The sequence below is a fragment of the Peromyscus leucopus genome, chromosome 7 (genome assembly GCF_004664715.2).
Source record: "Peromyscus leucopus breed LL Stock chromosome 7, UCI_PerLeu_2.1, whole genome shotgun sequence".
NCBI classification, from domain to species: Eukaryota; Metazoa; Chordata; class Mammalia; order Rodentia; family Cricetidae; genus Peromyscus; species Peromyscus leucopus.
Window position 1 is genome coordinate 99,079,152 of NC_051069.1, and position 26,580 is coordinate 99,105,731.

Here is a 26,580-nt window from a genome sequence, read left to right on the forward strand (position 1 = left end):
ATTTCTCTTGAAACAGCATCTCAAGTAGCAGAGGCTGGCCTCCAACTTGCTATATAGTAGAGGCTGGAATGCCTGATCCTCCTGCCTCTGCATCCTGAGTGCTGGGATCATAAGCCTGGGCCACCATGCTCAGCCTCCCACTTTATTTTTAAGAAGTCTGGGCTGGGATTTGGAACTGCTTGGAATATTCTCTCCATCATCCCTTCTCTCCTCCATCCACTTTAATTAAAACCATTTTTTTAAAAAAACACATGTTAATTAAAAAGCAAACATGTTTTGCTAAGTAATTTGGAAGCTCTGGTTATGCAAACCATAGCCATTCCAGTTTTTAAAAAAATCCCTCATCCAGCTTGTACCAGTGTCTTAGACACTGAGGACCCACTGTGGGTGGTCACTTCTTTACAGTCTGTGTACCCCATGGGTCAGAGCAGGGTAGCCCCTGTATCTCACATGTGGGGACCTGAAGGACCAGAGCAGCTAGAGAGCACAACCTTGTGCAGTAGTGTGCATGGGGAACCTGGGGCCCATGAGGAAGGTGATGGTCAGGGCTACTAGGAACCCCGAATGCTAAGAGGCATCAACCTCTACACTCTTCATGTGCTCATCCGTCTGTCATGACTTCTGGTCATGAGATTCCTGGAGCCTGACACTCTTCATAGCCTGAGCAGCAATCTCTGGCGCCCCCTGCAAATAGCCTGGACCCCCTTACGGTGCAGGGCTCGGCGACCTCCAGCTCCGCTGTTCTCTGTTTGTGCCAGGGGTTAGGGACATCTCACCCAGAGCCTTTTCCTAGCCTAATCACCACCTTGCACTCTGCCCATTGGCGTCTCCAACTCAGAACGGGAGTGCTTCCCTTGTGTGTGAGAGAATCCACATGCATCATTTCCCTATGTGATCTAGTGGATCACTGTTAGCCATGACCCTAACGTCATGTTCTGAAGTGGAGAGTTCTTGGGGGTTAGAGGAAGATCAGATGAAGCAGTGACTACGAAAATTATGTAGGTGTCCTGAATATGGAGGTGGGTCCTAGGCATTGTAGGACACCTGGGCTGGCCTGGACCTTCAGCACTCCGGCGGGGACAAGGCTGGTAACTGAGTTCATCCATCTCGTCTATGCTCCTGGCTGCTTTTCCCAAATAGAACCAGAGGAGAAAGTGCTGCCAGGGAGGGGTGCGACTTATCCCACACGCAGTTGCTCCCTTGGTGAGACACACATGGTCTCACGTCCCAACAACTCACGGTGGACAGCAGCGACACATGCTGGTGGCTGGCTCTCAAGGCTCAGTCAAACTGGGCGCCTGCCAGCGACACACACTGCAGTTTCTCCCGCCGAACACCCACAGCCCGGAGCAGCGGCTGCAGCGCTGAGCTCCCCGGGCTCTCGGCGCGGCGCTTCTGTGTGGAGTCCGCTTAGCAGCGGCTGGGAAACCGCAGCGGGGCGGGCCGGGATGAGCTCACGCCGCCGCCCGCCAAGCAGCGCAGCCCTAACCAGCTCCAGATGGGGCGAGCGCGGGCCTCTGGCGCCCCCTGCAGGGCCTCGTGCGCCTGGCGGGCCCTGGCCGCGCAACTCCGCCGGAGGGCCCGGTGGCATCTCCGCTTCTCCGTTCGGTCTGTCGGCTGCCTGAGTCCCACCGGAGCGAGTCACGACCCCTCGCTGCCCGGTGGAGCCTCCGGTTGCGGGTGACCGACCCTCGTGTTCCCTGGCCGTCCGATCGGGTCCTGAAGCTCTCCCCGCGCCTGGCGGTCCCGGCCCTGCCCTGCCCTGCCCTGCCCGCTTTTGCTCCTCTTGGCACAAACACCCGGGTTTCTACTGGGAAAGCAGCGGGGGCCTGACCACCGCCTGTTTTTAATAAGCAGCTGGTATTTCCCCGAAATCGCCGGCCCTGGCTGACCTCATGGGGATGACGGCTGGCGGCATGCCAGGGGGCGGGAGCCGGCTCCCGGGTGAGCCCCTGACGCCTGGTTTTGCAGAGACATTGGCCGGGAGGCGGAGCTCTGGCTACTCACATGGGCCCTGCTGCCCGCTGGCCAAAAATCTGCCGGTTTGTGTGTCTACTGTGTGCACCCCGGGCCAGGAGCCCCTGCTGGGGATCGGCGTTCAAATCCCGCCTTCTCTGTGATCCTGGTGATTCTCGCCAGTTGTTCCCTCTGCTGCAGGATGGGACATGTGGGTATTAGAGGGTCCAACGTGGAAAGCGGAGATGGACCTCAGGAACGTTCTAGCAGGCACCAAAAGGGGCCCAGAGACAGGCACGTGAGCAAGGGCAGGGTTGGGGGTTGTCATCTGCCTAGCAAGTAATGGCAACAGGGTGCCCCAGCTGGCCAAGTGCTTAAGCAGGGAAGAATGGATCATCACAGGGGACTGTGGGACCCCAAAGGCTAGGGAGAGACAGACTATCTGGAGGAAGGGCAGTTAGACAGGACATGGAGAGCAGGGGGTATGAAGAATTGTTAGTTTCGGTGAAGGGGTAGGGGAACCCCATCAGGACGGAAGTGTACTAGATATTCAGGGGGACTGGATACACCGGGAAATAAAGGACCTTAGGCCAGACACCTCGTCTGTGATGGTGGACAAAGTGTCCGAGTCAGGAGGGGACACACGGCCCAGTGAGGTGAGGAATGGAGCTCTGGGGCCAGAGAAAGCAGAGAGACAGGGTGTGGAAGGCAGCGGGTGTTGGGACTGTGGAAACGAGCGAAGGCAGAAGAGACAAAACCGTTTGTTTCATGAAGTTAGGTGAGGGGGAACTTACGGGCCAGAAGGACAGCTAATACACACAGGAGTTTAAGAGTTTATAGTAGTTCTGGGGAGGGGGCTGCTGCTTTCCCAGAGGACCTGAGTTCGGTTCCCAGAACCCAAGTTGGGTGGCTCACAACTTCCTGTAACTGCCGACTCCAGAAGATCTGAGCCGTCTTGTGGCCTCTGAGGGCACTACATGCACATACACAAATTACATATGTCAGATCGTGTGAAGGACCACACAGAAAACGAGAGTTGGTAGGGCAATTGGGAAGGGAAGGATGGGGCATAGTTATAGTTTTCTTCGTTTTTTGGGGGGGGTGGGGGTGGGGGAGGGTGGATTTTTTTTTCCAAGACTGGGTTTCTCTGTGTAGCCCTGCCTGACCTGGAACTCACTCTGTAGCCCAGGTTAACCTTGAACCCAGAGATGCACCTGCTTCTGCCACCCTAGTGCTGGGATTAAAGGCATGGGCCACCACGTGCGCTGGGGTCTTCTTTGAGGGTGGGGATGCAGTCTTGCTATGTAGATCAATCTGGGCTCTGAACTCACCATAATCCTTCTGCCTCTGGCTTCTGAGCAATGTCAGGCCCGCGCCACCAAACCTGGTTATTTACTTAAAGACAGGGTCTCCTGGGGCTGGAGAGATGGCTCAGCGGCATGTAGGCAGAATACTGTATACATAAAAAAAAAAAAAAAAAAAAAAAAGCCTGTAACTTAAGATCCACCAGCTTCAGCCTCCCTAGGGCTGGGATAAGCCACTGATCTCCTCAAGGCTCAAGGGAGCACTGTTTTTTTGTTTGTTTGTTTGTTTTGTTTTTTCCAGACAGGGTTTCTCTGTGTAGCTTTGCACCTTTCCTGGAACTCACTCTGTAGACCAGGCTGGCCTCGAACTCACAGAGAGACGCCTGCCTCTGCCTCCTAGTGCTGGAATTAAAGGCGTGCGCCACCACCGCCCGGCGGGACCACAGTTTCTGAGGGTGCCCATGGAAGGCCTCACTGAAGAGGCAGCCTCAGACCTGGCCCCACTGCCACTTAGCTGAAATGATTTTTACGGAACATTTGTAATTAATTTAATGGTAGGGAACACTTTGATGTTATCCTCTTAAAAAAAATTCCATTCTTTTTCTTAGCAGACCTCTGTAGGCCAAACAAAACAACACAACACAAAAGCTCAGATCTTATTATATTTTGAATTTAATCAGAAAAATGTTTTGGAGAAATTAGGGTTTTTTCCCCCCTGGTGTATGCAAAAGCCTACATTTTAGTCTTAATTTTCTTCCTTTGCCCACAAAGTCTAAAATACTATCTGGCCGTTTACAGAAAAAGTTTGCAGATTATGGCCAGGAGAAGAGAAAATGAATTGCATGGATATCTGGGGTCAAAAGGTCAGCGCAAAGGCTCAGAGTCAGGAGTGAGTGAGGCCAGAGCCCTGTGACGGGGAGGGGGTCAGAACAGGGGAACCCAGTCACAGGACAGAGTCTTGGCTCTTGGAAGAGAATGTGGCTCTATTAATGGAATAGCTTTCCTAATTTGTTATTGCCTCTGTTTGCATTTTGTCTGCATGCTGATTTCTTTCCCCAGCCTTCTTGATTTAATTTTTTAAAGAGTTTTATTATTATTTTTTTGCTCAGTTCCCTTGCATTTGTTTTAGAAGATCGTAGCTTCCTCAAATTGTATGTTTTGTGTCCTGCCTATATATAACTTCTTTTAAAAGTGATTTATTTATTTATTGGTTTTTCAAGACAGGGTTTCTCTATGTAGTTTTGGTGCCTGTCCTGGATCTCACTCTGTAGACCAGGCTGGCCTTGAACTCACAGAGATCCACTTGACTCTGCCTCCTGAGTGCTGGGATTAAAGGCATGTGCCACCACCGCTGCCCAGCTGATTTATTTTATTTTTAATTATGTGTTTGTGTGTGTGTGTCTGTGTGAGTACAGTGTCCACAGAGGCCAGAAGAGGATGATGAATCCCCTGGAGCTGGAGTTACAGGTGATGGTGGGGTGTGGTTGCTGGAATTGAACTCAGGACCCTGGAAGTACAGCCAGTGCTCTTAAACCACTGAGCCACCTCTCCAGCTCTATCTAATTCCTTTCCTTCCCTCTCCGCACTCCCTGCTCACCACCTCCTGACTTCTCTCTCTTGACCTTCCTCTCCTCTCCCTTCCTTCTTTCCTGGCCCTTTCTTCTCCTCTCTCTTTCCTCTTTCTCTTCATCCTTTTCTGAATCTTCCTTTTCCTGATAGTTTTTCTTTGCAGAGTCAGCATGAGAATAATGGTCTGCATTAGGAAGCCCTGCCGGCTTCCCTGGAACCAGGCGAGGAGAGACCAGGCCTCCATACGGGGGTGGGGACACAGTGGCCACAAATAAACTGCAGTCCCAGCACTCTGGGGGCCCGAAGTCACCACCCCCAGGTATTTGTTAGTCTTCTCTTGCAGCTCCAACAAATGAGCACAAAGTCAGTGAACTGAGACGACATGGGGATTCTACAGTTCTGTAGCCAGAGTCTGTCAAACCCAGGCATTGCGAGGGTCTGCTCCTTCCAGAGGTCTCAGGGGAGATGTTCCCTGGCCTTTTCCAGCATGTAAAGGTCCTCTGCACTTCTGGCTCGTGGAGCCCCACTTTCTGTCTTCAAAGCTTGCAGTATTGTAGCTCCTGAGCAGCCTTCAGAGGTCACGTCTCCCTCTGTCTACAGGCAGTAATGATTCTCCACCCTGTTGGGGCTCACCCAGATGACCCACGCTGTCTCCTCCCTGCAAAGTTTCTTTTACAATGTAAGACAATATATTCCCAGGTGGAGGATAAAAACACAAAATACAAGTGTGCATTTGAGTCCCGTGTGTGTGTGTGTGTGTGTGTGTGTGTGTGTGTGTGTGTGTGTTCAAGGCTGTCTGCAAACTCTTTACCACTGATTTATACTGAAGCTCTTTTTAGTTTCTATTCCAAAGCCAGGTCTCACTATGTGGCTCTCAGTTACTTTTCTTTTTCTTTTTTCTTTTTTCTTTCTTCTTCTTTTTTTTTTTTTTGGTTTTTCGAGACAGGGTTTCTCTGTGTAGCTTTGCGCCTTTCCTGGAACTCACTTGGTAGCCCAGGCTGGCCTTGAACTCACAGAGATCCGCCTGCCTCTGCCTCCCGAGTGCTGGGATTAAAGGCGTGCGCCACCACTGCCCGGCTCTCAGTTACTTTTCTATTATTGTGATGAAACATGACCAAGGCAACTTATAAAATAAATTGTTTAATTGGGTTTACACAGTTCCAGAGGGTTGGAGTCCGTGATGACAGAGGAGAAGCATAGAGGCAGGAGCAGTAGCCGAGAGCGCATATCTCACAAGCAGGAGGTGTACTGGGAATGGCACCCTCCCCAACGAGGCCACACCTCCTAATCCTTCCCAAACAGCTCCACCAACAGCAGGCCAAGTATTAAAACATGCTAGTCTGTTGGGGTCATTCTTGTTCAAACCACCACAGTAACCCAGGCTGGCTTGCCCCTTGAGATGCCCCTCCCCTGCCTCAGCTTCCTGAGTAACTGGGATCACCATGCACAATTTCAGTTCTTTGGAGGTATCTCCCTGAAACTGAGACTACTGGATCACAGAGTAATATAATACTGTGTTTAACTTACTGACTTCCACAGTTGCTGACATTTTACATTCCCCTTTCTTCACATCCTTTCTGACACTGTTCTTTCTTTTTAAAACATGTGGCATATAAACTGTCCAGTGGCTTTTTCCCTCTACAAGAGATGTTAGTTTTAAATGGTTATCTTTAAAGCCAGTCATAAGATATATAAATATATATAATATTATATATATGTATATATATATATATATATATATATATATATATATATTAAAGTTCCCTCTAAAACTTGGTGTAATCCTGTAACCCTAGCACTCAGGAGGCTGAGGCAGGAGGATCTCAAGTTCCAGGCCAGCCTAGGCTACTTAGTGAGACTCAGTCTAAAACACGAAGACGAACACACAATAGCAAACCCCTTCAGCTACATCATTTTGTTACTGTTTTTGCCTGTCCGTTTGTTTATTTTGGAGACAGAATCTTTTGTGATGCAGACCTGGCTGACTTAGTATTTATTATGGAGCTCAGGTTGACTGTGAACTCCTATTTCAAACTCCCCAGTTAAGGGATTACAGGTATGTGCTACCAATGCCTTCTTCAATCGTCTATTTGAAATAACCAAAATGAATGAAAGAAAGAGGGAAAAACCAAGTTCCTTCTGAGGTTGGAAAAAGGGAAAGAGTATAAAATACTGTTATTGATATTTTAACTGCATTTTTCAACTTAAGACAATATTGACAAAAACAGCAGCCCGGCAATCCTCCTACACCAGCCTCCTGAGGGCTGGGATTACAGGCATGCACCACACAGCCGCCTCCAACCTTTCATTTGGGACAACCAAAAAAAGAAAAAAAACAAGTTCCCTCTGAGGTTGGAAAAAGTGAGCGAGTGTAAAAAGAATACTCAGTTATTGATATTTTAACTGCATGTTCGTTCAACTTAAGGCAATATTGACTAAAGCCCTGAGGTCAAGAATGTTCACATTATTCCTGCTAACAGACTTTTGTTCATTTAATTCCATGTACTTCTAAAATTTATGATTTTTTTTTTTTTGAGACAGGATCTCATGTAGCCCAGGCTGGCCTAGAGCTTTTATGTAACTAAGGCTGGCCTTGAATTCCAGATCCTTCTGCCTCCACCTCCCAACAAAGATTATGAAATCTAAATTATTATTTTTAGATAACCACAGAAGACTAACTGTAATATTTCTCTCTTTCCCAGTAGAAAACTCTGTACTACATGTGTGTGAGCTGGAGGAAGGAGGGGATGTGCAGGCTGAAGAGCCAAAGGCCTGAAGAAGCTAGCCTGTGCACCGATGGAGGCCGGGTGCCCACTGACTTCTGGACTACACGTTCTGCTGAGACCGTCTTCCATCACCTCCAGTCACCAAGACCACCTCTGAGAGCCCTGCCTTGCTCATAACTAAAACAGTTCCTGTTGGTCCCGTGCCCTGGACCTGCGGCATTCTGGATTAGCTCTGTTCTCAGTTGCAGCCAAATCTAATGTGTGAACAATAAATCATGTCTTCTGCCATCGCAGCTGAAGAAGCAAAAAACATTTTTTTTTTTTTGGAAACCATAATGTGGATAAATGTTTCAAACAATGAATGCATGATTAAAACAAAACAAAACAAACAAAGAGAGAACCTCTGGTGTGGTGGAAGAAAACAACCCAGGAGGCATTTGGGCTGCCTAGTTTAGAAACTACTTCCTCAGTGGACAATACCTGAAAGAAGGCTGGAAGGGCTCCGGGATGATGCTGATCCTCAACAGATCCGATTGCACAGTGAGCATGGTGTGATCTTTCCACAGGCAAGTTTTTAAAGTTTCTCTTTCTTACACTTCTTTATTTCCTGTGTAGGTGGCAGGGACTGGTGTGAATGTGCCTCCGTGTGAAGGTCAGAACACAACCCGTAGGAATTTGTTCTCGCCTTCCACCACGTGAGTCCCAGGGACTGAACTCAGGTCCTCAGCCTGGGCAGCAGGTGCCTCTGCCATTGAGCTAGCTCTTCAGCCCCTATATGCAATTAAAAATCATAGCCGGGCGGTGGCGGCACACGCCTTTAATCCCAGCACTAGGGAGGCAGAGGCAGGTGGACCTCTGTGAGTTTGAGGCCAGCCTGGTCTACAGAGTGAGTTCCAGGACAGCTGGGCTACACAGAGAAACCCTATCATGAAAAACCAAAATAAAAAAAAAAAAAACAAAAACAAAAACAAAAACACCCCATACCAAAACCAAAACAAACAAAACAAAAACAAACACCACAACTTTCTATATTGTGTATGAATTTTTTAGGTTTGTTTGCTTTACGTTATGTGTATTAGTACATTCATATATGTGCACCACAGGCATGCAGTGCCCTTGAAGGCTAGAAAAGAGCATCAGATTCTCACAGTTGTGAGCCACCGAATGAGTACTGGTAACCGAACCCGATTCCTCTTGGAGAGCAGTAACTGTTTTGAAGTGCAGAGTTATCTCTCCAGCCACACTGAGGAATTCTCTAAGTATTTTAAAAACATGTTTTCTCTTATATTTATTAAAGTCTGTGTTTTAGAGACCCCAGTTACCCTTGGCTGAGTTACTCTTGATAGTCCTGTGTGTTTATTAATGATATCCAAATTAATTCAGTCTTCATTTTTCCTTTCAATAATGTATTCTGTGATGATAAAAATCTTTTTAAGTAGGAAAATTTATGTTAAGAATAGTCCAGGGAGCCAGGAGGTGGCACATGCCTTTAATCCCAGCACCTGGGAGGCAGAGGCAGGCGGATCTCTGTGAGTTTGAGGCCAGCCTGGGCTGCAGAGTGAGTTTCAGGACAGGCGCAAAGCTACACAGAGAAACCCTGTCTTGAAAAACCAAAAAAAAAAAAAAAAAAAGAAAGAAAGAAAAGAAGAAAAAGAAAAATAGTCCAGGGGCTGGAGAGATGGCTCAGAGGTTGAGAGCACTTGCTGCTTTTTTTTTTTTTTTTTTTTTTTAACTCACTCTGTAGACCAAGCTGGCCTTGAACTCACAGAGATCCGCCTGCCTCTGCCTCCTGAGTGCTGGGATTAAAGGAGTGGGCCACCACCGCCCAGCCACTTGCTGCTTTTAAAGTCCCAAGCACCCACATAGTGGCGCACAACTATTCAAAGCTTGAGTTCCAAGGTATCTGATGACCTCTTCTGGCCTCCACTGACACCAGACACACACAGTGGACAGACATATATGTAAGCAAAACACATATACACATAAAATGAAACTTTAAAGATTTTTTAAAAGATTTATATATTTATTTTATACAGTGTTCTGCCTGCACATATCCCTGCATGCCTGAAGAGGGCACCAGATCCCATTACAGATGGTTGTGAGCCACCATGTGGTTGCTGGGAACCAAGCTCAGGACCTCTGGAAGAGCAGCCAGTGCTCCCAACCTCTGGGCCATCTCTCTAGCCCCCTAAAGATCTTTTTTTTTTTTTTAAAAAGGAATTAAAGAAGACCATAGTCCATTCTTTGCAGTTCTTTTTTACTTCAGTAAGGATGTTTGGGGGCTGGGGAGAGAGTGAGGCCATAAGTTTGACCACAAGAACCTGTGTGAAAAACAGGTAGTCATGGTGACAAGCTGGTCATCTTAACACTGGGGAGGGGGAGTCAAGAGCATCCCAGGTACTTGGTGGCCAGTCAGTGTAGTCTAATTGGGGATCTTTAGGAAGGGATGGCACTCGAGATTGTGTGCATACCCACACCCAAACACAGCCGCATACAAGATGCTTGGGTCTTTCATTTCTTAGTCCTGAAACTTCCTTTTTCTGTTTATTTTGTGTTTTTACTATCTCACCTTTGAAACTTCTAGTTATTATCATTATTTCATTGTTTAAAGACAGGGTCACTCTATATAGCCCCGGCTTTCTTGAAATGCACTGTGTAGACCAGGCTGGATTCTAATTCACAGAGATTCCCCTGCCTCTGCCTCCTGAGTGCTGGGATTAAAGGTGTGTGCACCACCATGCTCTTCAAACCTTCTAGTATTTGATGAATGTGGCCCTATTCCTAGCAGGGCTTATGGGATTTTCCCTGCTGTTTTACAATTTTTATTTCTTCTTAGCGCTCTCTCTCTCTCTCTCTCTCTCTCTCTCTCTCTCTCTCTCTCTCTCTCTCTCTCTCTGTCTCTCTCTCTCTCTGACAGGGTTTCATGTAGTACAGGCTGGCCTTGAACCTGCTATGTAGCTGAGGCTGGTCTTGAACTCTTGATCCTCCTCTCTCATCCTCCCAAGTGCTGGAAATACAGTTGGGAGCCACTACTCCAGGCTCAGGATTTTGCTTCCGTCTACACTGGCTGTTCTCTGTCCTTCTGTGCTGTTTTTCTAATTGTTTTCTGTAGTTTTGGTGCTTCAGTTCCTCTGCCTTCCCTCGTATTTGCTTAGGTTTTGGCTCGCCTTTTCTAACTGGCTTCCTTCCACTTGTCTGAAAGCTGTTTGTTCTGCTTTCACAGTTGTGGTTTCAATGCTGGGTATTTTCTGTTTTCTTAAATATCTTTATTGGGATATAATTCACATATCACACAACTCACTCATTTCAAGTGTGCATTCCAATGGCTTTTGTATGTTCCCAGAGTTGAGCAACTATCACCACAGCACATTTTAGAACAGTTTCAGCACCCAAGAGAGAAACTCTAGGACCGTTAGTAATCACTCCCCGATTCTCACTGTCCCCACCCACCCACCTTTCCTGTCACTACCCTGACAGTCACTGTCTATTTAAGTCTCTTTGTGTTTGTCTAGTTCGGGATTTCTTTCTTTCTTCATCCTCTTAACTCCCATAATGTGCATAATCTGCCCGGTTGTTTGGGACAGTTCAGTGTGTGTGTCCTTGCACATGACCTCCAGAAGCTGGAGGTCCACCTTGGTGTCATTCATCAGGGGCTATCCACTCAGTTTGTTGAGATAGGATCCCTTATTGGCCTGGAACTCACCATTTAGAGTCATTGGCCAGTGAGTCCCAGGGATGTGTCTGTCTCCCCAGTGCTGGGAATACAATGTGTGCTGCCGTGTTCATTTTCCTTTGAGATGGGTTCTGTTGATGGAACTCTGGCTTTTCAAACACTTTACTAACGAAGCCGTTTCCTCAGCCCCTCCCACCTCTTTTTCTTGAGATAGGTCATACTGTCTGGCCCAGGCTGGCCTGGCACTCATTACTGTAGCCCAGGCTGGCCGTCTTCCTCCGGCTTCCCCGAGTGCTGGGATTGCAGGTATGTGCGCCATACCAAGACTCCCTCTGGATGATGTCGCAGGACCTTTCTTCACATTCAGAAATTCTTTCTTCTGCTTGCCCCTATCTATGGCTGAGATTCTTGGATCTCTCTGTGTGTCTGTGGTTATTTAATTCATTGAATTCTTCAGTTTCAGTATTTTTCCTTGGTTCATTTTCATGATATCTGTCTCCCTTTTTTTTTTTTTTCCGATTTATTTATTTATTATGTATACATTGTTCTGTCTGTACGTATCCCCACAGGCCAGAAGAGGGCACCAGATCTCATTACAGATGGTTGTGAGCCACCATGTGGTTGCTGGGAATTGAACTCAGGACCTTTGGAAGAGCAAGCAGTGCTCTTAACCTCTGAGCCGATATCTGTCTCTTAACTCACTCTGATAAAATAAATTGTTCTCCTGATTACATTGAGTTATCTGTTTGTATTTTCTACACTTTGCTGAATTTCTTGAAGATGATTATTTTAAATTCCTTTTGAGGTAATTCATAAATTTCCTTTTTGCTGGGGTTAGTTATTGGGGACTTTGGTGGTCCTTTGGTGACATGCTGACTTGACGTCTCATTCTGTGTCTCTGCACTGATATTGTGAGTTTAGTGGAGCAACTGGCTCTTCTGGTTTCTCTATCAACTTTCGTAGGGAAACCTTTCGCCTGCGGATGGATCCTGAGATATCATCCTCCTGGCTTTGAGCGGTGCCGTAGCTCTGCTCTCTTCTGCTGACGCCCAAAGGTGCCACAGTTTAGACTGTAGGAGTGTGTGATGGTGGTAGTACAGCCTTCAGAGGAGCGAGATGCAGGGCTTCTTCACATGTTCAGCGGGTGCATGGTGGGTCCACCAGGGGCACAGACCCACTGTGTTTCATTGGGTATAGGAGGCCCCATGGGCTCACGTGCCAGGGTGATTCCCCTGGGCCTAGGCTCTGAGTATCCAGGGTCAGGGCACTGTAACTTACACGAGTGTGGTGCAGTGATGGGAACATCTCACAGACAGAGAAATGTGGTGTGAGTGGATTGTGGAGTAGAATGCTCTCTACCAGTGACTCTGATGTCAAGATGACATTCTGCTGGCCATGATGGTCTTGTCTTTAATACCAGCTTTTGGGAGACAGAGGCAGGAAGATCTCTATGAGTTTGAGGCCAGCCTGGTCTACAGAGTGAGTTCCAGGACAGCCAAGGTTACATAGAGAGACCCTGTCTCAAAAAGAAAGCAAACAAACAAGCAAACAAAAACAACAACAAACCAAACAACAACTTAAAAAAAAAAAAAGAGGGTAATGGAGGGAAGAAAGACAAATGACCATGTTTTCTCTTTTAGGCCGAATCTGGTAAAATAAATTTTACACAGAGGACAGGAAAACAAGAGTGGCTGTTGGATGAGGGGGTTGGAAGGAGATCAGCAAGAAGGTGGGTGGAGGGATGGAGGAGGGCAGTGTGGTAATAAGAGAAAGCACAATGCTACACATGCGTGAAAACATCAGAGTAAATGAAATCAATTCTCCTCTACACTAACGAAAACATTTTTAAAAGAAATAAAATACTTTTTGTTATTATTTCTTTTGTTTTCGAGACAGGTCTCACTGTGTAGCTCTGGTTGTCCTGGAACTCAATATGTAGACCAGGCTGGCCTTGAACTCACAGAGATCCTCCTGCCTCTGCCTCCCGAGTGCTGGGATTAAAGGTGTGTGCTACTGTGCTTGAGATATAGTTCTTTACTCGTTGTTTTGGCTCCTTTTTGTTTTGTTTTTGTACGTGTGTGATGAACACTAGGCACCTCCAGTCAGTTAGCTCTTCCCTCCCCCCCTCCCTCCCCCCCCCCCATGGTGCCAGGGAGGCCAGTGCTTCACCTCTGAACTGCACTCCCAGCGTTGAGTACGCCTTTTCTGTAGTGGAAAGCATTGAGAAGATCAAGTGAGACTGTGGTTGCCATGGTTACTCTCCTAAGTACAGGTTTCAAACGCCTTTTCTGTAGTGGAAAGCATTGAGAAGATCAAGTGAGACTGTGGTTGCCATGGTTACTCTCCTAAGTACAGGTTTCAAATTCTTCTAATATTATTATTATTATTATTATTATTATTATTATTATTATTATTATTATATTGGTGGGTGAAGAGCTTTGAGGTTTGTGTGTGTGTGTCTGCTTCCTTTTCAGTGACTGGCTTTCTCTTTGTGCCTGTGCCTCTGAGGGATTGTTTCTCTACAACCATTTTTGTAAGCCTCTCTGCCAGCAGCAGATTGCTATTACTGTTCCTGGACACTTGCTAGGGTGTGTGTGTGTGTGTGTGTGTGTGTGTGTGTGTGTGTGTGTGTGTGCTTCTAAGAGCCACCCCCTTTAAGCGGGGACATGTTTGGGACACATCAGGATGGGGTCTCCTCCTAGCATAGGTTGTCTTGTGTTAGATACGGTTATCAACTACCATATCCGTTGACCCATGCCCCCAGAGTCAGTTTTTGACCCTCCTTCCTCTTAGCACACGGCTGTCTTCAGGGCAGGGCAGGAGAAAGGCGGCAGAAGGCTCAGACTGATTGCATTCCTATGCTCAGTGTTTGGCTTCTGCTCGCCTCCCCTAAACCACATTGTAAGCAAGGCTTTCTTTGGGCCTTTGCCTGCCTCTAATCTTTCTCATAAACACTTGATGGCAATTTATGAAGAAAGGCCTAGGAAAAGGTGCAGATTTACTTTGGACCTGCAGCTCCTAGAAGTTCTGAAGTCTTGCAGTAGGTCACACTCTGTCTTTTATATATTAAGACAATGCACTGGGCCAGAGATACAGGGTATATATAGAGAGCTCAGCAGAGGTGGGCACTGGCCCAGCACACATGAGGCATTAGGTTCAAACCTCAGTATGTACACATACATGTGCGTGCGTGCGTGCGTGCGTGTACGTACAGGAGTATGTGTGGAATTCATAGGAAAGCTCTTTGGAGTGTGTGCCTTCTTCTAGTGTGGGTCCTGGGATTACAGGTGATAGGATTTGCACATCAAGTACCTCCACCCTCCAAGCTATTTGACTGACCGGGAATCTCTGATCTTAACCTCTTGGATTAAGAGGTTCTGTGATTTTTAACCTTATGATTAAAAGGTTCTGAGGTATTTTCACGTTTCTTACAACTGTGCCATGGATGTACCTGAAATAAGATACAGTGTTTAATCTTGGCTGCTTCAGTTTCAACACAGATTAACAGCTTTATGAGAATTCTTACATGAAAGTCAAGGCCTTGGTGGGGGAAAAGTGAGGACAATTTAAATGGGGCACATCTGGCCACTTAGCCACACTGAAACACCCCCCCCCCACCCCCGCCCCGTGCTGACGGAAGCAGTCAGCCTCACTGACTTCTTTACTTGAAGAAGGTGTGTTATGAAGAACAACAGTTCTGTACCTGTATCACTTTAGTCCTCACTGTCACTGGACCCAGTGACTACGTCAGCTCCCAGCATGCTGCAGGACAGGTGCAAAGTATAAGGCAGGAGGGAAAAGCTTCCTTACAAAGAGAGTTTGCGAGGGTTTTAAGCACGATTGGTTAGCTATGCTTGAGCCCAAATTAGGAGTATGCCTACCAGAGACTCGGTTTGTGGGTTCATGCTCTCCTAGTTGTTTTAAACCTAAGCTGAACAGTAGCCCACACTTGGGCACCAAACACAAAATGTCAGAAGTTCCTTACTGGGCTGGCGTTGTAGATCAGTTGGTAAGAGTGCTTGTCTCACATGTATGAAGCCCTGTGTTTGTTTTTGTCTCCCTGCATAAACTTCGTGGGGTAGTACATGCCTGTAGTCTCTGTACTTGGGAGGTGGAGGCAGGAGGATGTGAAGGTCTAGGTCATTTTTGGTAATATAGAAAGTCAAGAGATGTAGACAGAGTTTTCTGTCTAGACTGCTGCTCAGCTCTGTCCTGCCAGCTGCTCCCCAAATAACCACACAGAGACTTAATATTAATACAAATGACTGGCAGATAGCTTAGGCTTGTTTTTAGCTAGCTCTTATAGCTTAAGTCAATCCATTTCTATTAATCTATGTGCTGCCCCTATGCTGTGGGATGTCTTTCTGTATGCTGTGAATATGTGTGGTTCCCACTGGATAATAAAGCTGTTTTGGCCTATGGCAAGAAAGCTTACATCCAGACAGGAAATCCAAGCAGAGAAACAGAGAGAAGGGTCGAGTCAAGAGAGACTCAAGCCCACTGCTGAAGGATCAACAAAATTTCAGCAGACTGGTAATGCCATGGCCATGTAGCAACATATAGATTTATAGAAATGGGTTAATTTAAGATGAAAGAGCTAGCTAGCAAGAAGCTGAAGCCATTGGCCATACAGTTTGTAACGAATATTAAGCCTCTGTGTGATTATTTTATAAGCAGCTGTAAAACCGAGGTGGGAGAGATCTGTCTGGACCGTGGGGCCAGGCGGGACTGAAGAAACATCTGCCTACACCCTAAGGCTCATTTACCTCTTGTATGTATTTCCTATCTCGCTTGCTCTGTGTCTCATGGCATCCCCTCCGACTACACCCTCCTTCCCAGTGTTCTCTCTGCCCCCAAAATCCTGCCTAGCTATCAGCCAATCAGCTTTTTATCAACAATGAGAACAACACATCTTCACAGTGTAGAGAAGGATTATTCCACAGCAAAGAGGCTTCTCTGCATACATAAGACCCTGTCTCAAAGAGGAAAAAATTGAATGCAGAGGTTTTTTTGGTGGGTGGGGGTGCAATTATTGGCATATATTCATGATGTATGACCTGCTTGCCCACTCCTCCTGTGACCAAAAGAATATCTTAAGAACGTGCCCCTTTCCCAAGACATTGAAAAATAACTTGATGAGGGAAGTTGAGTACCAGCAGCCTTGAAAAATCCAATGGCTCTCCTCCTTCCATTGGAGAAACGTGAGAAGCACAGATAGTCCCTCCATTCCCCCTCTTCTGCAGGGGTGATGATGCTCACAGAAGGAGAGACCTAGTGAGCATCTGGGCAACAAAGAGAAAAACATGAGTTAGCACAGAAGACATCAGGGACATAGAGTAGTAAGAAAGGATTGACTGGCTGGTATCTTTGGTGATGGCTAATTTAAAATTTTTTATTTGTTTTATTTTATTTTATTATTTTATTTTATTATTTTATGTGTCTGAATGTTTTGCCTGTATGTATGTATGTATGTGCATGCCTGGAGCCCACGGAGGCCAGAAGAGGGCGCTGGATCCTCTGGAACAGGAGTTAGGAATGGTGTGAGTCGTCACGTGGGTGCTGGTAATTGAATTCCGGTCCCCAGCAAGAGCATCGAGTGCTCTTAAGCATTGAGCCATCTCTCCAGACCTGGACATTGCTAATTTTGTTTCATCTTGTCCTATGACTGAGAATAGCCTATACGTCTAGGTATGGTGAATGAATCTCGCTTTGAGGTGTCTTTTTGGAGACGGAGGGCTCCCCCTTATTCCCAGAGTCCGGTCCTTACCAGTTCCACACCAGGCTCTGCAGGAAGTGCGGGTCCTGAAGTGGGAGGTCTCCATCAAAGACGTTTGTCCCCTCCGTCCCAGGCAGGACTCTGGGTGTGCACAGCGTGGCGTGAAGATCTGAGTGTAGGACACATTTCCCACCCGGGAAGCCATGACCCTCCCTGGACGCCCCTGACGCGCTGGCACCTCCCTTCGAGGAGCCCGTTTCTCCGACAGAACCGAGGGCGGCCACGCGAGCCTGGGGAGCGGGTGCCACTTCGGGAGAGGGGCGGTGGCCTACGTGGTGGCATGGCGTCCGGAGGGGCCTCCCTGGGCCTCATAACCTGCCTCTTGCTGCTTCAGTCGGAGCTCTGCGAGGCTTGGGAGGCTGCCACTGTGTCCTCTACTTCCGATTTCTCCGCAGGGCACAGTGAGACCCCAAGGGTGAACCCACCGCCACCCACGCAGGTGCTGGTGACCAAGGCGGCCCGTCAGGGCCAAACCTCTGCTTTCAAGCCGTTTGCCTTAGGTAACTTGTGAAGGGGTGTCTGTGAGGAGCGGGGGGTGGGGACTGTGTCAAGGCTCAGAGTGGGAGCTAGTGACAGGCTGACTCCGAGGGACACGGGCCAGGCCACTGTTGAGTAGGAAGGAGTCTGGTTGCCTTGCCTGTGGCTCCTGAGGAGAATGTGACTGCCGTGGGGGTGGGGTGACACTGGAGCACTGAGGGTATGAAGTGCCCCTGATGTTGAGCAGGACATGCATAGCCTCCTTCTTGGCTGTCATTGGGTCCTGTTGGTGCTTTCTGTGGATGTGCTGGCGTGAACACTTAATTCTTTTTATTTTTTCTCCCAAAGATTTATTTATTTATTATGTATACAGTGTTCTGCCGGCAGCCCAAAAGAGGGCACCAGATCTCATTACGGATGATCATGAGCCACCATGTGGTTGCTGGGAATTGAACTCAGGACCTCTGGAAGAACAACCAGTGCTCTTAACCTCTGAGCCATCTCTCCAGCCCCTGAACACTTAATTCTTCTGAGTTCTTCCCAAATTGTCCTCATTCAGGGTGCGGCCAACGCCTGACGAAGATCATGGGAGGAATGGACGCAGAAGAGGGAAAGTGGCCCTGGCAGGTGAGCCTCAGGGTCCGACACATGCACATCTGCGGAGCTTCCCTCATCAGCGCCGAGTGGGTGCTGACCGCTGCCCACTGTATTTTCAGGTGAGGAGCGAGAAGCGGAGAGGTGAGTGTTCTGGAGGGACCCTGCTGTCCAGTCTACCTCTCTGACAAACCGTCAACATCCCCAAACCAAGACACACAAAAAGGGTGTCATGCTACGATCATCTTGTTACCAGAAAGACTTAGGGCAGGGCGCAGGAGAAACAACTGTGGGACCAATGAGGCGTTTTGGTGGTAGAGACAGAACGTTTCTGGCAAAGAGCTTGGGGCCAGGTTGAGAAACAGAAAACGAGTGGAGAGGGTACAAGGGAGCTTTGTAGGGTCATGGCTACTGAGGCGGCATGTCTTCTTTCCCACAGCCGAAGCCAGTACAGTGTCAAGATGGGCGATCTGAGTGTCCACCGCCAAAACACAAGTCTGGTGATTCCTATCCAGCGCATCATTGTCCACCCCCAGTTCTCATCAGCTATTGTCGTTAAAAATGACATCGCTCTTCTCAAGCTCCAACACCCCGTGAATTTCACCTCTAATATTTACCCCGTCTGCATCCCTTCAGAGACTTTTTTTGTGAATGCTGGGACCAAGTGCTGGGTGACAGGATGGGGCAAACCAGCCCCAGGTGGTAAGATCCGGTGCTCAGGAGGAAGCACGCCTTATTCCTGAAGGAGACACAAAGGATAATGGGCGGGACAAAAAAGGAAGGCAGACTACTTGGCATAGGCTGGTGGGCAGTTTGGTGAGCTTCGGTGATCCCGGTCTTGTGTTGAGGTCCTTCTCGGCAATCAGCACAAATATCTGATGACAGCCAAAGAATTGTACCTCTCCTGGGAACCAGAACGATGTCAATCTGCTTTTGCAGTTTTGTGGGGACATGTGCTGAGTGATTGTGGGTATTGCACTCCCTATGGACAAAGGCTAGATGCAATGCAGTTCTCCTGGGTGGATTTTCAGATTTATTTTAAGTGCGTGAATGTTTTGCCTGTATGTATGTCTGTGCAGCAAATGCCTGGTGCCCACAGAGGTCAAAAGAGGGTGTCAGATCCTCTGGAACTGGAGTTATAGGTGTTGTGAGCCTCCATGTGGGTGCTGAGGGAACTGAACCCTGGTCCTCTACAAGAACAAGTGCCCTTAGCCAGGTAGTGGTGGCGCACGCCTTTACTCCCAGCATTTGGGAGGCAGAGGCAAGCAGATCTCTGTGAGTTCAAGGCCAGTTTGGTCTACAGAGTGAGTTCCAGGACAGCCAGGGCTACACAGAGAAACTCCGTCTCAAAACAAAACAAAACAAACAACAACAAAACAACAAAAAAAGAACTCTTAATTGCTCAGCTATCTGTCACTCTCCAGCACCTTGGGTGAATTTTTGCTCATGAGATAACGAGTCACTTGCTAGTTTCTCAACAGAAATGCCTATCTAGGTAGTTAGGGAGTTCCTTCTGCCTAGAGGAATTAGGAGAGTCAGAAGGCCTCTGTTGGTATGGTTCTTATACATGAGAAGTCACATGTGACCTTTAGGGTTCTATCTCTCTGAGAGCCTGTGGTTATGTTCTAGAGAGTGAAGAAAGTTGGTTGGGTATGGTGTTACATGCAGAAGTATGGACAGTTTGAGACTAGTCTGATTTACATAAAGATGCCAGTTTTATCAACAAACAAAAAATAACAGAAAGATGTGCAGGATGTCTTGTCACTATTACCACTGACATTCAGTAACATGCTCGATGGATTCTCATTTCTTAGGCTTTGCCTCCCTTTCAGAAACATCATCCCTCTCCTGGCTTAGTTTTGCCTTTTTTTTTTTTTTTTTTTTTTTTTTTTTTTTTTTTTTTTTTGAGACAGGGTTTCTCTGTGTAGCTTTGTGCCTTTCCTGGAACTCACTTGGTAGTCCAGGCTGGCCTCGAACTTACAGAGATTTGCCTGGCTCTGCCTCCCGAGTGCTGGGATTAAAGGCGTGTGCCACCACCGCCCGGCCAGTTTTGCCTTTTTTAAGAGCTGGGAATTGGACCCAGGCCTTTAAATGTGCCAGGAAGGGCTCTGGTACTGTCTGTCTTCACGGCCCTTTCTGCTTTTTGTTTTGAGACAGAGTCTAGCTAAGTTGCCCAAGGTGGCCTTGAACTCATTCTGTAGATCAGGCAGGCCTTACACTTGAGAGTCTTCTGCCTTGACCTCCCATGGACTTATTGACCTGTGCTGTTAGGCCCTGCTCAGTTTTGCCTCTTACTCAGTCCTCTCCCTGTGACAGTTTTGCATCTCAGTTTCCCCAGTGTCAAATAGGGACACTCTTCATTTCCCAGCCTTTGTCCAGGGGCATTCCTGGGTGCCAGAGTGCTTGCTCTCCATTGTGAAGACTAATACACTGCTGATCTTCTTCATTAGCACCAAACATTCCAACAGAAGTTCTCCAGGAGGTGGACCAGAGTATCATCCATTATTCGGAATGTAATAAGATGCTGATGGAGGTTACATCAACTTCTCTTGATCTAGTCAAGAGTGGGATGATCTGTGGCTATAAAGAAAAAGGAAAGGATGCCTGCCAGGTGAGTTCATGAGCCCTTTCCTCAGTCTCAGATGGCAAGGCTGGAGTTATTTGCTACCTCTGACTCAAGAAATTCATGGGGAAAGCCACGCTCCCCACAGCTCCTGAAGCAAACCTTGCCCGATCTTTCTATGTAGCAGAGAATGGCCTTAAACTTGAGATCTACTTGCATCAACCTCCCAAGCATTGAGATTACAGGGAGACACCACCTTGTCCAGCTGGTATGAGCCCTTTTTTTTGGTTTTTCAAGACAGGGTTTTTCTGTGTAGCTTTGAGCCTTTCCTTAAACTCACAGAGATCCGTCTGCCTCTGCCTCCCGAGTGCTGGGATTAAAGGCGTGTGCCACCACTACCTGGCTTGGTCTGGTCCCTTCTAAAGGATGTAACCTTGCTGTGTAGGTTGTTGGGTAGGGTTCTTGTTTACATGTTGAAGTTGGGAATGGGTAGTCTAATAATGTTTTGCATTGAGTTCCCCTATGTCTTAGTCAGGGCTTTTATTGCCGTGAAGAGACGCCATGACCATGGCAACTCTTATAAAGAGAACATTCAATTGGGGTGGCTCACTTACAGTTTCAGAGGTTCAGCCCACTATCATCATGGCATGCAGGCAGACGTGGTGCTGGCTACAGCTTGGCTTGCAGGTAACAGGAAGTTGACTGAGACACTGGGCGGTATCCTGAGCATAGGAAACCTCAAAGCCTGCCCCCACAGTGACACACTTCCTCCAACAAGAACATACCCACTCCAACAAAGCCACACCTTCTAATAGTGTCACACCCTATGAGATTACGGGAGCCAATTACATTCAAACTGCCACATCCTCTGTGGCAGTTAAGATGACAAAGGGAGCATCAACCTGTAATAGTTGAGTTAACCTGCATCACAACCTTGCATCATAACATCATATCTTCCATGCCACTGTGGAAGGTGAAATCCAAAGACATGAACTCAAGGTCCTCTTGTGAAATCTTTTTTAGAGACAGGGGACAATTTGCTTAGGTCTGAGTGTACTTCTTATGTTGGCCAAGTGTGTGGTATATGCCTGTAATCTCAGCGCTCATAAGGTTGAGGTAGGAAGATCAATAGTTCAAGGCCAGATGGGATGCATAGTGAGTTTGAGGTGAGTCTTGGTTACACAGTGAGACAAGGTTGGGCATTGGAGGTGAAGAACATGCTCATTGGACAAGAAACCCTAGGTGTGCCCCCAGCACTGGAGGAGCTGGGGGTCCTGGTGTTTCTAATACCTGGAGCAGTAGGATAGGGTATCATATGTGGCCAAGTTTCTAGGGTGGCCAAGGCAGGAGTGAGAAGTGGGGCTGGGCGAACATGGTCAGATTTTCCTTTTAGCTCAGTGGTTCCCTTGGATGTATGATACCAGGACTGTCTTCAGAGTGTAGGAAGTGCCATCGAGTTCTGAGCAGGGTCTGGGGCAACCACTCAGTGAGGAAATTGTCTGAGGTCAAATTATCAATTCATGTTAGGTTAGGGGTGGTAAGAGACACTGAGGAAGCCCATGTGTTTCTCACTGATAGGATCTCTGTAGCGGGTTTGGAAGAATACGTACGAATGGACTCTATAATGTCCAAGAATTTTGTTGTAGGTTAAGAGCTTCTTCTTTTTCTTCTTCTTTTTCTTCTTCTTCTTCTTCTTCTTCTTCTTCTTCTTCTTCTTCTTCTTCTTCTTCTTCTTCTTCTTCTCCTCCTCCTCCTCCTCCTCCTCCTCCTCCTCCTCCTCCTCCTCCTCCTCCTCCTTCTTCTGTTTTCGAGACAGGATTTCTCTGTGTAGCTTTGCACCTTTCCTGGAACTTGCTTTGGAGACCAGGCTGGCCTCGAACTCACAGAGATCTGCCTGCCTTTGCCTCCAGAGTGCTGTGTTCAGAGGAAATTCAGGTTAAATGTAAGGAATTAGGAGCTACTACATAGAAGTGATAGTTAATGGGATTTAAAAAAAGATTTGTTTTTATTTTATGTGTGTGAGTGTTTTGCTTGCATGTGTGTGTATATGTGCCATGTGCATGCAATGTCTGCAGAGGCCAGAAGAGGGCATAAGATCCCTTGGGACTGGAGTTACAAGTGATTGTGGGTTACCGTGTGGGTGTTCTCAACTAACCCAGGGTCCTCTGCAAAAGCAGCAAGTGTTCTTAACCATGGGGTTATCTCTTCAGCCCCTCAAAAGTAGAATTCAGTAATAAACACCACTGTGGCTTGAGAAATTGCTATAATAACATCAGATGATATTATCATTGCCCTGTTAACTTCTCAGGGGCCATATTTATATACCTAGTTCTGGCATTTGTGTATTAATAGAAGCTTGGGCCTGGCAAGGATGCCTCTCTGTCTCTCTGTTTCTCTCTGTCTCTCTTCTGAGACAGTGTCTTGGTATGTAGCCAGGTTGGCTTGAACTCTCGAAATCCTTCTGCCTCATGCTCCTTAGGGCGGATACTCTAAGTGTATACCACTGCACCTGGCTCTGGCTGGGCCTTTGGGGTGCCTGAGGAAACCCTGTACGAGCCTGTCTCCTTACGTCTTCCAGTGCCACTGGCCTAACCCAAAGGGGATCAATTCTGTTCTTGCATATGTTTCTTTCTCTTTCTTCAGGGAGATTCTGGCGGCCCTTTGTCCTGTGAATTAGATGACAAATGGGTGCAAGTGGGAGTCGTGAGCTGGGGCATCGGCTGTGGTCGCCAAGGACATCCTGGAGTTTATACAGACACAGCCTACTACAGCAGGTGGCTGACTGCGGTGGTGAACCAGGCCGCCTGTTTCTGTCCGCTGGTCTTCCTCGTCTTACTACTGTGCTTGCTGGCCTCGTGACACCCTGTGGTCATGGCGACTGCTGCGTCTCATCCCACCCTCCTTCTGAGCCTCTCCCTTTCCTTTCCAATGTCCTTTCTTCAAATTCCATTTGGGATCCCTTGCCCTGGAGAGAGCCACAGTGAAACGTGTCAGGGATCTGAGACTCCAGAGTGTTCTGGCTTGGTGCTCCAGTCACCATCCTTGGTCAAGCTACTCCTGAGCTGCGGTCTGCCTGGCAGGGATGAAGGCGCATGAATTCCTGTTAGAAGGTAAACTGGCCTGCCAGGTGGATGACAATGGCCTGCGAAAGGACTTCCTCGGTGGTGGAGCGAGCACTAGACCTGACTATAGTTGTTCAGGGCTCTCACCTCAGACTTTGTCATACCAGAGTTAGCTTGGTGATGAGAGAGAGAGAGAGAGAGAGAGAGAGAGAGAGAGAGGAGAGAGAGAGAGAGAGAGAGAGAGAGAAGAGAGAGAGAGAGAGAGAGGAGAGGACCTTAAGTGTTCTCCTATAACCGTTCTCCCTGTATAATATCTTTGATCTTGTGAAGTTACATTTCTCATCGAATGTAATTTGCAACCATGTTCAAAGATAAAGTGAAATTTGAAAATAATTAAGAAAATGTATGAGCAGATTTCATTATTTCTCTTCAAGAATTTCCTTTTATAAGTAAAACTAAGGGGATTTCCTTTTATAAGTAAAACTAAGGGGATTTCTGAAGTGTCCTGCCCTGTTCAGACCTAATGGCAAGAAGATGGTTGATAACATTGAACTCAAATGTCCTGTGTTTTGGCCCTGAGCAAGCACGGCGCATTTGTAGCGTTTAACACTGTTTAACACTCTTGTTTTCCTCTAAGAAAAGCAAATATTGTCTCTGCACTGCTGTGGATATTGTTCTATATAAAAAACACTGATGGCATGACTAGCAGAATAGGGACAAGAAGAGGAGAATTCTGGAAGCGGAAGTGAGGAGAGACACTGCAGCACCCAGGACAAGCAGATTGAAACCCATAACACCAGCATGTGCAAGTATAGATTATAGAAATGGTAATTTAAGAAAAAGAACATTAACAAAACTGCACGGCATACAGTTTATAAGTGATATAAGCGTCTGAGTGATTATTTTATACGTGGATTGTGGACTGCAGGCTTGGGAACCTGGAGAAGCCTCACAACAAATGCGCCAACGGCTCGAGTTCACTTAAACTGAGAATATTAATAACCAATTCTAAACAGAGCAAAAACAGGTTCCTGCTTCTTGTCTCATACGGGCAGCTAGACTCCACAAAACGCAGGTTTAAACACTGCGGTTCTGCGTCTTGATTTTCCTTGTGTTGAGGACATTTTACTCTTGGTCAGCAGGAAACACAAACTAGATCCTGGGCAGAGGTGTCCTTTTTCTTCTCATGTTTACCTTAACTGCCTCTCAGCCTCCCTCACGATGGATCATTTGCATGTTCTCTTTTGTGAACTGTCTTTTCAAGTTTTTTTTGTCATTTTTAATTCAGATACTTTATATTGCTGACTTTTAAACTATTCTTCATGTATTCTGATAAGAGTATTAAAGTTATGACTTGATTTGCTTTAAACTGAAGGTTGTGAAGAATTTTCTTCTTTCTCCCCCTAGAAAAAAAAGTTTCTAGTTTTAGCATTGGTATGTATATCTGTGATCAAGAAATTAATTTTTTTGTTCATGGCATAGGATAGAAATCAAAGTATGTATTTCTATGCCTTTAATGTTTGTTAAATTGTTACAATATGATTTGTTGAGATTCATTTTTTCCAACATCAAGTAATACCACCAACTGACAGTGTATTTTAGCAGCTGTTTCTTGACTCCATTCAGCTCTGTGTCCTCCTACATATTCTGAAATAAAGTGCCACTCAGTCCTAGTTACCATGCTCTCTGGTCTTGAAATGTGGTAGTGTTGTGCCTGCAAATTCATTCACATGTTTTCAAGCCCCAGTCTTCCTGGAATTGATATGCTGAGTCTAAAATGCAGACGGAGGGCTCTGGTGATAACTCGGTTTGTAAAGGGGCTTGCTGCACATGCAAGTACGAGGACCTGAGTTCAATGCCCAGCCAGGCATGGTGGTAGGCACAGGTAACCCTACCGCTGGAGAGCCAGAGACCAGCAGACCGCGGGGACTGCTTACTCCAGGCCAGCCTAACAGGCCAACTCCAGATCCACCGAGAGGCTCTGTCTCAAAAATACAAAGGGGTCAGCTTCTGAGGAATAGTACCCAAGGATTGCCTCTGCCTCCATGTGCATGTTCACACTTGTGCACATGTACCTGCACACACCCACCCACCCACACACATCTACTCATAAGCACAAAAATGAAGTGTATATGGAGGGCCTAGAGAGATGGCTCAGTGGTTAAGAGTGCTCGGTGCTCTTGCAGAAGGCCTGAGTTTGGTTCCCAGCACCCATGTTCAGCTGCTCAGAACCATCTGTAACTCTAGTTCCAGAGTTTCTGGCCTCTAAGGGCACCTGCACATGTCTGCATACACACTCACAAGTAAAAATAAAATAAATCTTTAAAAAATGTGTATGGGAAAATCAAAGGATGCAGAATGACCAATGCAAACCATACAGGTTTCAAGACTTGAAAATGAAACACTGGTCAGTACAGGGCTGTACTGGCATTGGGGCAGAAGTAATAGACCAGTGGAGCAGAGCAGGCAATCTGGAAACAGGCCCACACCTATACAGCCAGACGATTTTAATGAAAGTATTAATGTAACCCAGTGAGGGAAAGGACAGTTTTTTAATTTAGTAAATGCTGCTGAGGGTCTAGGAGTGTACATCAGTACAGTGGAGCTCTTGTCTAGTGTGCAAGAGGACCTTGGTTCAATACCTAGCATCACAAAAAAATAAAGTGTTAGAAAAATGGCCTTTAGTGCCTGGCAGTGGTGGCACAAGCCTTTAATCCTAGCACTTGGGAGGCAGAGACAGACGGATCTCTGTTAATTCCAAGCCAGCCTGGTCCACAGAATGAGTTCCAGGACAGCCAAGGCTACAAAGAAAAGCCCTGTCTAAAAAAAAAAAAAGAAAAAAGAAAAAAGAAAGAAAGAAAGAGAAAATGACTTTTGCTC

The 26,580-nt window shown here is 47.0% G+C and overlaps 1 protein-coding gene across 1 annotated transcript; it reads left to right on the top strand.

Moving 5' to 3' along the window:
* The first annotated feature begins 17,257 nt into the window (after positions 1-17,257).
* Positions 17,258-24,106, top strand: LOC114705165 (serine protease 42). Its single transcript, XM_028886854.2, has 5 exons — positions 17,258-17,504; positions 18,041-18,197; positions 18,515-18,777; positions 20,526-20,686; positions 23,282-24,106. Exons 1-5 carry the CDS (start codon positions 17,285-17,287, stop codon positions 23,495-23,497), a joined length of 1,017 nt encoding a protein of 338 aa, XP_028742687.1. The 5' UTR covers positions 17,258-17,284; the 3' UTR covers positions 23,498-24,106.
* Positions 24,107-26,580: the final 2,474 nt, after the last annotated feature.